The sequence below is a fragment of the Hemiscyllium ocellatum genome, chromosome 26 (assembly GCF_020745735.1).
Source record: "Hemiscyllium ocellatum isolate sHemOce1 chromosome 26, sHemOce1.pat.X.cur, whole genome shotgun sequence".
In the NCBI taxonomy this organism is placed as follows: domain Eukaryota; kingdom Metazoa; phylum Chordata; class Chondrichthyes; order Orectolobiformes; family Hemiscylliidae; genus Hemiscyllium; species Hemiscyllium ocellatum.
In genome coordinates this window covers 31,757,079-31,770,358 of record NC_083426.1, presented here as the reverse complement: position 1 = coordinate 31,770,358, position 13,280 = coordinate 31,757,079, and the positions used below count along the sequence as shown (strand labels likewise).

The 13,280-nt window shown below is 39.9% G+C and overlaps 1 protein-coding gene across 1 annotated transcript in view; it reads right to left on the bottom strand.

Annotated features, from left to right (window-relative positions):
• LOC132828198 (metabotropic glutamate receptor 4-like) overlaps positions 1-13,280 on the bottom strand; it is a 1,188,807-nt gene that overhangs the window by 528,136 nt on the left and 647,391 nt on the right. Inside the window, exon 6 of the mRNA XM_060845139.1 lies at positions 6,345-6,545. Within this exon, the coding sequence (XP_060701122.1) occupies positions 6,345-6,545 (201 nt within the window). The remainder of the gene's footprint in view (positions 1-6,344; positions 6,546-13,280) is intronic.

Below are 13,280 nucleotides of genomic sequence, written 5' to 3'. Positions count from 1 at the left end.
TCAAAAGAGTTCAAAACTCTCTCAACTCTCTTCATCAACTTCAAAAAAAACCTCTATTTCAACTTTTGAATATGTCAAAAAGCAAGCCTAGTCATGGTCATGATGATTGTAAGGGTTCTTCAATTTCTTAGAATGGTAGAATCCTGCAGGATATCACGATCTGTGTCTGTCAAAATTATCTAGGTATCTTATGCAATTTTGGTGTGAAATAAATGCTCACATTAATTTTAACATACTTTAACGTGACTGCAAAAGTGTAGTAATAAAGCCACAATGGTCATTACTCAGTCTACACATATGAATGGGAGCGAACGTCAGTGAAAAGGAATATGATGCTAAAATGTGCATAAAAACAGCCATGAGTATTTTTGAAAAGAATTGGCAATAATACTTGTATTCAGTAACTGCTTTAGTTGATTTTCACAGTAACAACCTTTTATATAAAAAAAGACAGGCATCAGTTTTGTTACTTCAGTGATATTGTTGATTGATACTTGCTTCTTAAAGATCTTTGCTTACTTTTACAAGAATCTGGATTAGATACTGAAAAGATGTAAAAACTGTTTTTGCTCATTGTATTATTACTTTTGAAACTGTCAGCAACTTTTGGAGTTTACACAAATGCAGTTAAACATGGAAATCCAGACATTTTCTTCATCTTCTAAATATGCATTGTTGAAGTCCCCACCGATGACAAGATCTAGAAATTACTGAACTGCTGAAACCTTACTATTTTATATTCTTGTATTACTATTATGACCCTCAAAATTTTTATGTCCTCTTATTGAGATTTACCAGTTTTTAACAATGTAAAAATGTTTAATTATTGTTACCAAGTATATTTGGGTTCTGACAAAAATAACTCATACTTGGGTAATACTTAGGTTTAATTGAAAAACAAAACATGATTTAAATGCACTATTAAAAATAATTTAGAACAAGGGAGAGACTGAACAGGTTGGGCCATTTTCCCCGAAGCATGAGAGGGTGAGGAGTGATCTTATAGAGGTTTATAAATCATGAGGGGCATGGATAGAGTGAATAGCCAAGGTCTTTTTCACAAGATCGGGAAGTCCAAAATTAGAGGACATTGGTTTAAAGGAAACCTTCAAGAAAGGAAACATTGAAAAGGCACCTAAGGGGCAACATGTTCACGCAGAGGGTGCTGCATGGATGGAATCAGCTGCCAGAGGAAGTGGTGGAGGCTGGTACAACATTTAAACATCAGCTACAACATTTAAAAGCTATCTTGATGGATCTATGAATAGCAATGATTTAGAGGAATATGGGCCAAATGCTGGCAAATGGGACGAGATTAGTTTGGGATATGTGGTCGGCATGGACAAGTTGGACTGAAGGGTCTGTTTCCATATTGTTTATCTCTATGATTCTATGAAAGAAGGAAGCATATGTTAGGTATAGACAGGATAGATCAAGTGAATCCTTAGAAGAGTATAAAGGAATTAGGAGTATACTTTAGAGGGAAATCAGGAGGACAAAATGGGGACATGAGATAGCTTTGGCAAATAGAATAAAGGAGAATCCAAAGGGATTTCACAAATATATTAAGGACAAAAGGGTAACAAGGAAGAGAATAGGGTCCCTCAAAGATCAGCAAGGTGGCCTTTGAGTGGAGCCACAAAAAATGGGGCAGATACTAAATGAATATTTTGTATCAGTATTTACTGTGGAAAAGGAAATGGAAGATACTGACTGTAGGGAAATAGATGGTGACATCTTGCAAAATGTCCAGATTACAGAGGAGGAAGTGCTGGATGTTTTGAAACGGTTAAAAGGTAGATAAATCCCCAGGACCTGATCAGGTGTACCCACGAACTCTGTGGGAAGCTAGGAAAGTGATTGCTGGGCCTCTTGCTGAGATATTTGTATCATCGATAGTCACAGGTGAGGTGCCAGAAGACTGGAGGTTGGCAAACGTGGTGCCACTGTTTAAGAAGGACAGTAAAGACAAGCCAGGGAACTATAGACTGGTCAGAGTATGGAATACAGGAGTTGGGAGGTCATGTTGCGGCTGTACAGGACATTGGTTAGGCCACTGTTGGAATATTGCGAGCAATTCTGGTCTCCTTCCTATCGGAAAGATGTTGCGAAACTTGAAAGGGTTCAGAAAAGATTTACAAAGATGTTGCCAGGGTTGGAGGATTTGAGCTATGGGGAGAGGCTGAACAGGCTGGGGCTGTTTTCTCTGGAGCATCAGAGGCTCAGGGGTGACCTTATAAAGATTTTCAAAATTACAAGGGGCATGGATAGGGTAAATAGGCAACGTCTTTTTTCCCGGGGTCAGGGAGTCCAGAACTAGAGGGCATAGGTTTTGGGTGAGAGGGGAAAGATATAAAAGAGGCCTAAGGGGCAACTTTTTCACACAGAGGTTGGCACATATATGGAATGAGCTGCCACAGGATATGGTGGAGGCAGGTACACCTGATCAGGTCCTGGGGATTTATCCACCTTTAACTGTTTTAAGACATCTAGCACTTCCTCCTCTGTGACCTGGACATTTTGCAAGATGTCACCATCTATTTTCCTACAGTCTGCATCTTCCATTTCCTTTTCCACAGTAAATACTGATGCAAAATATTCATTTAGTATCTTCCCCATTTTTCTGTGGTTCCACACAAAGGCCGCCTTGCTCCCTTGTTACCCTTTTGTCCTTAATATATTTGTAAAAACCCTTTGGATTCACATTAATTCTATTTGCCAAAGCTATCTCATGTCCCCATTTTGCCCTCCTGATTTCCCTCTTAAGTATACTCCTACTTTCTTTATAGTCTTCTAAGGATTCACTCGATCTATCCTGTCTATACCTCACATATGTTTCCTTCTTTTTCTGAACCAAACCCCTAATTTCTTTAGTCAGCCAGCATTCCCTATACCTGCCAGCCTTCCCTTTCACCCTGACAGGAATATACTTTCTCTGGATTCTTGTCATCTCATTTCTGAAGGCTTCCCATTTTCCAGCCGTCCCTCTCCCTGCGAACATCTGCCTCCAATCAGCTTTCAAAAGTTCTTGCCTAAAACTGTCAAAATTGGCCTTTCTCCAATTTAGAACTTCAACTTTTAGATCTGGTCTATCCTTTTCGATCACTATTTTAAAACCAATAGAATTATGGTCAAAGTGCTCCCCCACTGACACCTCAGTCATCTGCCCTGCCTTATTTCCCAAGAGTAGGTCAAGTTTTGCACCTTCTCAAGTCGGCACATCCACATACTGAATCAGAAAATTGTCTTGTAGACACTTAAGAAATTCCTCTCCATCTAAACCTTTAACATTTTGGCAGTCCCAGTCAATGTTTGGAAAGTTAAAATCCCCTATCATTACTATCCTATTATTCTTACAGATAGCTGAGATCTCCTCACAAGTTTGTTTCTCAATTTCCCTCTGACTATTGGGGTGTCTATAATACAATCCCAATAATGTGATCATTCCTTTCTTATTTCTCAGCTCCACCCAAATAACTTCCCTGGATGTATTTCCAGGAATATCCTCCCTCAGCACAGCTGTAACGCTATCCCTTATCAAAATGCCACTCCCCCTTCTCTCTTGCCTCCCTTTCTATCCTTCCTATAGCATTTATAGCCTGGAACATGAATCTGCCAGTCCTGCCCATCCCTGAGCCATGTTTTCGTAATTGCTATGATATCCCAGTTCCATGTTCCTAACATGGGACTGGGATATCATAGCAATTACAGAAACATGGTTCAGGGATGGGCAGGACTGGCATTTGTGTAGGAACTGGAACAATTTTGTGGATCATTTGATATATTCCAGTCCTAATTATGAAAACCAACGTGTTTCCTAAGTAGACTATTACTCTTCCATAATACAAAACTAAATTATCCTTTCAAAAGTGTGAGTTGCATTGAAGCCAAGATAATTTAACACCCAAAATTATAAGTGTGGCTCATGATTGATGTGTTAACTTCTAAGTGTTTGTAATTGTAATGATTAAAAACAATGAAGAACATATTGCTTAAAGTTTTGTTGGTGGCCTTATTTTGCAATTTGTTGTGGTACTACATCAATTCCAAATTCAGTAAAATCATCTATTTCACTGAGAATAATTGCTTCTGACAATAGTTAATGTGTTTTGCAATGGACATTGGTTAAAAAAACGTTCGATGAAGAGGGTTCTTAATGAATATGGATGTAGTGAATCTCAATTTATGAGAAAAAGCCAAATTTACATTTTATCTAAAATATAATAACACACGACTTGAATTGTTGCCAAATTATATAACATAGTTTCCATTATAACTAGCTTATGTAATATAGTTTTCATTATATACTGCAGTGTAGGTAAATCACAACCACCTTGCAGGTTTTATCTTCCTCCGGGTGTACACTTGATAAATTAAGAGTTCTCAAAATTTGCTTTCACATTTGATAACAAATGCTGAATATGGATTTGAAAATACGGGCTATACAATCAGGAGTTAATTTAATATTAATGTCCTTTAAAGGTGATTTATGTCAACTGATGAAGGAGCGTCACTCCAAAAGCTAGTGTGCTTCCAATTATAACCTGGTGTTGTGTGATTTTTAACTATGTCAACGGAAACACTGTGCTGCTGGCAGTGAAATGAAGACAATATCTATCCTGTGAAAATCTTCGAAGATCAGCAGGAAAAGAGAGAACTGAAAGGTTACATGTGCTGATAATAGAGGCCACCTGATGAGAGCCCTTGTCATTGAAATAACTCCATACAGACTTTCTCATCTCAGTCTTAAATTGGCATTGTTTCTCCTGATACCATGCACTCTGTTCCTAGACTCTCCCACGGGGGGGAAATATCCCTCAGCATTTCCCTGGTCAAGCCCCTTAGTGTTTCAATGGGATCACCTGTCATTTTTCTAAACTCCAGTCAGTGTGGTCCCAATCTGTTGGACCTTTGCTCATAGGACAATCTTGCTGAACTAACTCCACAGAGGCTGGTATCCCATCACCAAGTCATCATTTATTTACACTTGCATTGTCCTTGACACTGGCCCAGCTTCCTCAGAGCCAGCTCTTAAAGTCAACAGAAATTCTGACACCCGTATTTACATCTGTCAGCCAGGGTTCCCTGATTGGTGCAGATTAGCAGGCCCAATTAGGGAATTCATCTTCTATTGGGTCCATCTGGGCAGACCTTGTTAGAATCACTATAGCATTATTCATAGAAATCTAGTCTCCACAGTTTCGAGCCAGCACCAGAATTAGAGCTCCAAAACACTTTGGCCATTTTCTCTCTGTGTGATTATCTGTCATCTAGCTTTTTTTCTCATCAGATTTCTTTATAACTTTCCTTTGTCAATAGATCACATTTCTTGACTTGCTTGATTGCGCAGCATATAATTATTTTTTTCAAATCCACTGTTCTCTTCAGCTGTCTTGAAGAATATACTACCTTTTACCCTTAAAATGTTGATTCCATTCTTCGTTTTGTCTACTTCTCATTTAGTGTCTATCTTGTATTTTGCACGTAATTCAGTCTGCTCTTTTTAATAGTGCAGCACCTAATGTAGCAATTATCTCTCAGACTGACATAGGATCTGACTGTATTACCATCCTCATGCATGAAGAGAAATAAGAAATATGTACCCTGAGGTGACTGTGGCAGCATTTAACGCATAGTTTCGTAGCTTGTTTTTATGGCATTCCTTTGTTTCTTTAACACAGTTGTTAACTTATTCATTCACTTTTGTTAACTCTCTACCAAAATTCTTAGCAATGCAATTCCACACAATTTAAGTAAAGTATTTCCATTCTACTAACATGGCAATAGCTTTTTGTCTATAATATTTCCACTGTTGCTATACTCCATGACAAAATACATACATCAGTGGAATAGTATCTGAATAAATCACAGTAATCTACAATAGATAATGCAAAATTCTGAAATTGTTCTCATATTAAATTTAAGTATAACAAAGTATATTTTTGAGAAGTGAATACAGTCATTTCCATTTAATTCTTGCAATATAATTAGAAACATCCCAGTATGGTGTGTTTTGCTTTTCACATTATATTTTTGCCAAACCTTTAACTTATATTTCGATAATGTTCCATTAGACCTTTCAGAACATTTGTAAGTAACACAAACACTTGGATACAAGCAACTAAAACACTGTTCCATGATTCCATTTAATGTAACCACATAATTTTAAAACTTTGTAATGCAGAAACTGGTAAATTTGCATCATTCTGCAAGCACACATAAAAACTCCAAGTCAAGGCAGCAAATATTCTTACCATCCATACCTCCCAAGCCTGGTGAATGACCAACATTGGACCCACTCTCCAACAAGAATACTCAGTGTATAAATGCTTCTGTACACTTACCAGAGAAGTTGACTTTACGGATATATTCAAGGAGGACCTTGCCATCTACAGGGTCCATTTTGGAACAAAGTCCAACATGTCCTCGACAGAGATCTTTGTGCATGTTGTGTAGAGCATGTGCCATGGCATAAACTGCATCAATAACAAACAGTACTTTTCCTTCTTGCTCATAAGAATTATTTCGCCCAATTCTCTCCAAGCCTAGAGAAGAAAAAACATATAAAAATATTCATGAAAGATTAGTGCACAATCTTTAACTAAAATGCTGGAAATGCATAATGAAGATTTTGGGAGAGAGAAAAATTAAAGACAATTGTTTCAAAACATTAAGAAATTTCCACATAAAAACTGTGATTCCATTCCATTTTCTTAATGTGAAGTGGTGAAAATTGTGATTTAAAACTAATGCATTAAAATTTCTAAACATGACTTATTGGAGCACAACCACAATATAAAGAAAATTTTACCACATTAATGACAGTGATATCTCCCCTGAGATCATTTTATAGTTTCTCTTTTATTGAACCTTGCTTTCCAATAATCACAACAGAAAGGAGCATAAACCATTTTTGGAAGTACAGTGTTAAATAAATTTACTTTGTTTCAAAAAGAGATTATTCTGAATTCATTGAACAGGAAATTTCAGGTCATACTGAGGTCAAAATAGACGGAAGTTAGGTATGCTACTCTGACCATTTCTGAGTGTCCCTTTGGAATTAACACCCAACGGAGTAGCTGATTGGTTACAGTCAGGATTTCTTGCTCCATTTCCTGTCACAAGTTACATCATTTACTGTATCCGCTGCACCCGATGTGGTCTCCTCTACATTGGGGAGACAGGCCGCCTACTTGTGGAATGTTTCAGGGAACACCTCTGGGACACTCACCAACCAACCCAACCGCCCCATGGCTGAACACTTTAGCTCCCCCTCTCACTCCGCCAATGACATGCAGGTCCTTGGCCTCCTCCATCACCAGACCCTGGCCACACAACGCCTGGGAGAAGAACGCCTCATCTTCTGCCTAGGAACCCTCCAACCACACGGGATGAATGTAGATTTCTCCAGCTTCCTCATTTCCCCTCCCCCCTCCTTATCTCAGTCCCAACCCTCAGATTCAGTACCGCCCTCTTGACTTGCAATCTTCTTCCCGACCTATCTGCCCCCACCTCCTCTCCGGCCTATCACCCTCACCCTCACTTCCTTCCACCTATCGTATTCCCAGCGCCCCTCCCCCAAATTCCCTCCCCCCTACCTTTTATCTCAGCCCGCTTGGCACACCAGTCTCATTCCTGAAGAAGGGCTTATGCCCGAAACATCGATTCTCTGGGTCCTCGGATGCTGCATGGCCTGCTGTGTTTTTCCAGCACCACATTTTTCAACACAAGTTAGCATGGATCAATATCCCATTTCCAATAGCTGCTAGATAATTAAAGGCCTGCAGTTTTCCAGTACTGACTGAAAGCAGGGACAGTTTTCTAGTTAGTAATGTAATAGGTTTATGCCTGGAGCACTCTATCTCCTAATGGGGGACAGTGAGGTAGGTTCACTGGGGCCAGTCAGCTAGATTCCAGGGAGAGTTGGGCACTGAGAAGGGCATGGAGTCTGTTTCTGTGGACCGGTCCATTCAGTTGCCAGCAAGTTCTGCTCCACCCTTCCCAACTCCACCAGAACCTACTCAACACACAACCATGGGCATTACCATCCAGGTTTACTTGACAGTTTTATCATGTAGCATGGTCCCCACTTGGCCAGCAGATAAGAAGATAATTTTTTGACCCTTCTTGCTCTGAAATTAGTTAGGTAGAGGGGCTACTGGAAGGTAACAGGGTCTCCATATCACATCTTCTAACCTCCCTCATCCTCCTTCTCCAGCCTACCACCGGGGGAACATTAAATTCCATCTGTGAATGTGAGTAATTGAAAATATCCAAGTGTCTTGCCTATCCATGGTCACTCTATTCTTCCTTCCCTCGTGACAAGTCTCAGGTTGGTAAAGGGTCCTGCTACACTTATGGAGGCAAGGAGCTAAATTTAACTGATCCAATTTTGATATTAGTGTTGCAACATTATCTTGACCACGATTGAAAGGAAATCATGCCTCATGGTCAAATCAGCAGAGAAATCTGTTACAGTGTGACTGAGTAGTCAGATGAGGTCAAAATAGACTTTACATTTGCTGTTCAAGATGATAGAAGACCAGAAGACATGGGAGCAGAAATAGGCTATTTGTTCCATCGTGTCTGCTCTGTCATTCAAAGAAATCATGACTGATCTGACAATCCATTCTCTTTGAAATAAAGGCCATCAGTCTAATGGCTTCTCCATTATCTACTGAACTTTGATATTAAGGTTTTGTGGTTTATACATAAGGAGTCCCAAATTTTTTTGTATTCCAGCTTTCTGCAGTTTTTTCCCCATTTAAACAATATAGAGAACTAACAATCTTTCTGGAAAATGTATAAATTTACACTTTTCCACATGCTATTGCATTTGCTAATTTTTTGCCCACTCTCCTCAGCTGTCTATCCCCCTCTGTTGGCTTTGTGTCTTCACATCACTGCTTTCCCACCTATTTTTGCGTCATCCACAAAAACTGGCAATAAAACATTCTCTTCTGTTAATCCATGTCATTAATGCATATTGTAATTAATTGTGGACTGAGCACTCATTGCTGTGGCACTCCACTGGTTACAAGTTGCATCCTGGAAATGCCCCTTTTATCCTAACACTCTATCTTCTATCATTTAGCCAATCCTATACCAATGACAAAAAACAATCCAATGGTATATTTTATTATCTTATTAAGTACTCCTATGTGTGACACCTTATTGAAAGCTTTTAGAAAATCCAAACTTATTACATCTAGTGAGTTCCCTCGATCTATTCTGCCTGCTACTTCTCCAAAAGTACGCTTATAAATTTGTTAGACATGATTTCACTTCATGAAGTCATAATTATTCTGTTTAGACCATAAGACATAGGAGTGGAAGTAAGGCCATTCGGCCCATCGAGTCAACTCCACCATTCAATCATGGCTGATGGGCATTTCAACTCCACTTACCCGCATTCTCCCCGTAGCCCTTAATTCCTTGAGACATCAAGAATTTATCAATCTCTGCCTTGAAGACATTTAGTGTACCGGCCTCCACTGCACTCTGCGGCAATGAATTCCACAGGCCCACCACTCTCTGGCTGAAGAAATGTCTCCGCATTTCTGTTCTGAATTGACCCCCTCTCATTCTAAGGCTGTGGCCACAGATTCTAGTCTCCTCGCCTAACGGAAACAATTTCCTAGCGTTCACCCTTTCCAAGCCATGTATTATCTTGTAAGCTTCTATTAAATCTCCCCTTAATCTTCTAATATCCAATGAATACAATCCCAGGGTCCTCAGCTGTTCATCGAATGTTAGACCTACCATTCCAGGGATCATCTGTGTGAATCTCCTCTGGACACGCTCCAGTGCCAGTATGTACTTCCTGCGGTGTGGGGACCAAAACTGGACACAGTACTCCAAATGGGGCCGAACCAGAGCTTTATACAGTCTCAGTAGCACAATGGTGCTTTTATATTCTTGAGATAAATGACAACATTGCATTCGCTTTCTTAATCATGGACTCAACCTGCATGCTTACCTTTAGAGAATCCTCGACTAGCACTCCCAGATCCCTTTGTACTTTGGCTTTACGAATTTTCTCACCGTTTAGAAAGTAGCCCATGCTTTTATTCTTTTTTCCAAAGTGCAAGACCTCACATTTGCTCACATTGAATTCCATCAGTCATTTCCTGGACCACACTCCCAAACTGTCTAGCTCCTTCTGCAGCCTCCCCACTTCCTCAGTACTACCTGCCTGTCCACCTAACTTCGTATCATCAGCAAACTTCGCTAGAATGCCCCTACCCAGTCCCTTCATTCAGATAATTAATTATTATCATTGATTATATTATGTATTTCTAAATGTCTCTTATTGTATCCTTTATAGTAGACTCTAACATCTACCCAATGGCAGATGCTACATTCACTGGCCTAAGAATATAAGGACAAATACTACCAGTGTGTCCATTATCTCTGTAATGATGTTCTTTAAAATCTTGTGATCCAACCCACCAGGTCCAGGGAACCTATTGACCTTCAGCCCATGAATTTCCTAAATACTTTTTCTCTCCTAACATTTATTGTGTTTACTTGCTAGCCCTGCCTCATCCACCCTTTGACTATTTGGTATTTTTGGAATGCTATTGCACAGTGAATGTATTTATTCATCTTCTCTGCCATTTCCTGGTTCCTAATTATTATGAACCCAGCTTCATTCTCTAGGGGGCCTATGTTCACGTTGGCTTTTCTAAATGCATTTAATGAAGCTCTGACTGCCCAATTATTATTGATTGCTACCTTGTCCTCGTAGTATATTTTCTCTCCCTTCACTGCATTTTTGGGTAATTCTTTTGTTAGCTTTTAAAACTTTCCAAGTTTTTAAAGTTTTTTTTGACTGATCACTAATCTTTGTCACATTGTGTTACTTGTTTTTTTTTCCCATTAAATTTGATACTGTCCTTAACTTCCCTGGTTAACCACAACAGAAGTCATCCATTTTTGAATTAAACCAGTTGTGACCATCTGTGAGAGTGGGTGAATAAAGGGCGTGCCAGTTCATCTCTTCCCATGTGGGAATTTAACAATTCAGCATACCCCATCTGGAACAGTATTAACTTGAGAAACAGCAATTGGGGACTGATTATAAACAGCAAGGAGCCATCTCTACATCAAAGAGATCAGTCACTCCTCTAGAGCACTGCCGAGCTCCTGAAAGCAGACAAATGAACCTGTGACTTAAACTAACTGACCCATAAGAGAATCTACACTTTTCTGGCCATTTCTTGTTTCCAGAATGAAATTCAATGGTTTATCCATCATCGTTAATGTAAGATAGAGTGCTGGAGATGCAGTTGTTCTATTTCCCAAAATGAATGTTAAGGATTCTTTTTGGGTATGGAGCAGAGTACAAAGTAGTCTTGGATTCCAGCCACTTCCCTTTCCCCTCCTTTGTCTTTTCTTTCTTCGGGTGCTAACAGTTTGCCTCCCAAATCCATTCTTTGTTGACACTTCTCAAACACTTATCTTAAGATCGTCATGACAATTAAGCCCCAGTTATAAGCTTAGACACCCAGGATTCTCAAGATTCTGCTTTGCAACCATAAGAACATACTGACAACATTTGACCCATATCGCTCTAAACTCTTCCTATTCACTTACTCATTCAGATGCATTTAATTGTTGTAATTGTACCAGCCTCCATCACTTCCTCTGTCAGCTCATTCTATATAAGCACCATTCTCTGCATGAAAACGTTACCCCATGGGTCCCTTTTATATCTTTCCCCTCTCAACTTAAACTTATGCCCTCTAGTTTTGGCAACCCCTATATTGGGGAAAGATAAGTCACATGATACCAGATTTATTTGAAATCACAAGCTTTCAGTGCGCTGCTCCTTCCTCAGGTGATGTCACCTGACAAAGGAGTAGTGCTCCAAAAGCTTGTAATTTCAAATAAACCTGTTGGATTAAAACCTGGTGTCATGCAACTTCTGACAAAAAAGGCAAGCGTACCAAATGCCTTCTTCACCATCTTGAAGGGCTTATGCCTGAAACGTCGATTCTCCTGTTCCTTTGATGCTGCCTGACCTGCTGTGTTTTTCCAGCAACACATTTTTAAGCTCTGATCTCCAGCATCTGCAGTCCTCACCTTTTCACTATCTTGTCTACCTGGGACTCCACTTACAAAGAACTATGAACCTGAAGTTCATCCCAAAATTTTCAAGAAAGTGTGGATCATACCAGTAATCCGGATTTACATGATTGGCTTCATACATATTGATGACATGTTAATTTCTGTTCAAATTGGGTCTTATGGCATCAGGAGGTAGTTCAAACTGGTCAAATGTTCATTGTGACAATTTTAGGTCAGTGTTTTTCTTGTTCTGCTGACAAACTTGCTATAATAGAATTTCAGAGACATTATCAAGCTCAAAGATGATATGTCAGTGAGGCTTTTTTTGTGATACATATCGACAATGGGAGAGGCAATTTTAATCCAGAAGATCAGGAGCCATTGCTTCTGCTTAATAACAGTATATCTTTGTTGTGGTTCTGTTCGTCGAGCTGGGAATTTGTGTTGCAGACATTTCATTCCCTGTCTACGTGATATCCTCAGTGCTTGGAAGCCTCCTGTGAAGCGCTTCTGTGATCTTTCCTCCGGCATTTGTAGTGGTTTGAATCTGCCACTTCCAGTTGTCAGTTCCAGCTGTCCGCTGCAGTGGCCGATATATTGGGTCCAGATTGATGTGCTTATTGTGTGAATCTGTGGATGAGTGCCATGCCTCTAGGAATTCCCTGGCTGTTCTGTGTTTGGCTTGTCCTATAATAGTAATGTTATCCCAGTCGAATTCATGTTGCTTGTCATCTGAGTGTGTGGCTACTAAGGATAGCTGGCCGTGTCGTTTCGTGGCTAGTTGGTGTTCATGGATGTGGATCGTAAGCTGTCTTCTTGTTTGTCCTATCTAGTGTTTTGTGCAGTCCTTGCATGGGATTTTGTACACTACATTGGTTTTGCTCATGCTGGGTATCGGGCCCTTCGTTCTGGTGAGTTATTGTCTGAGAGTGGCTGTTGGTTTGTGTGGTGTTATGAATCCTAGTGGTCGCAGTAGTCTGGCTGTCAGTTCGGAAATGCTCCTGATGTATGGTAGTGTGGCTAGTCCTTTGGGTTGCGGCATGTCCTCATTCCGTTGTCTTTCCCTTAAGCATCTGTTGATGAAATTGCGCGGGTATCCGTTTTTGGCGAATACATTGTATAGGTGTTCTTCTTCCTCTTTTTGCAGTTCTGGTGTACTGCAGTGTTTTGTGCCTCTTTTGAATAGTGTCTTGATGCAACTTCTTTTG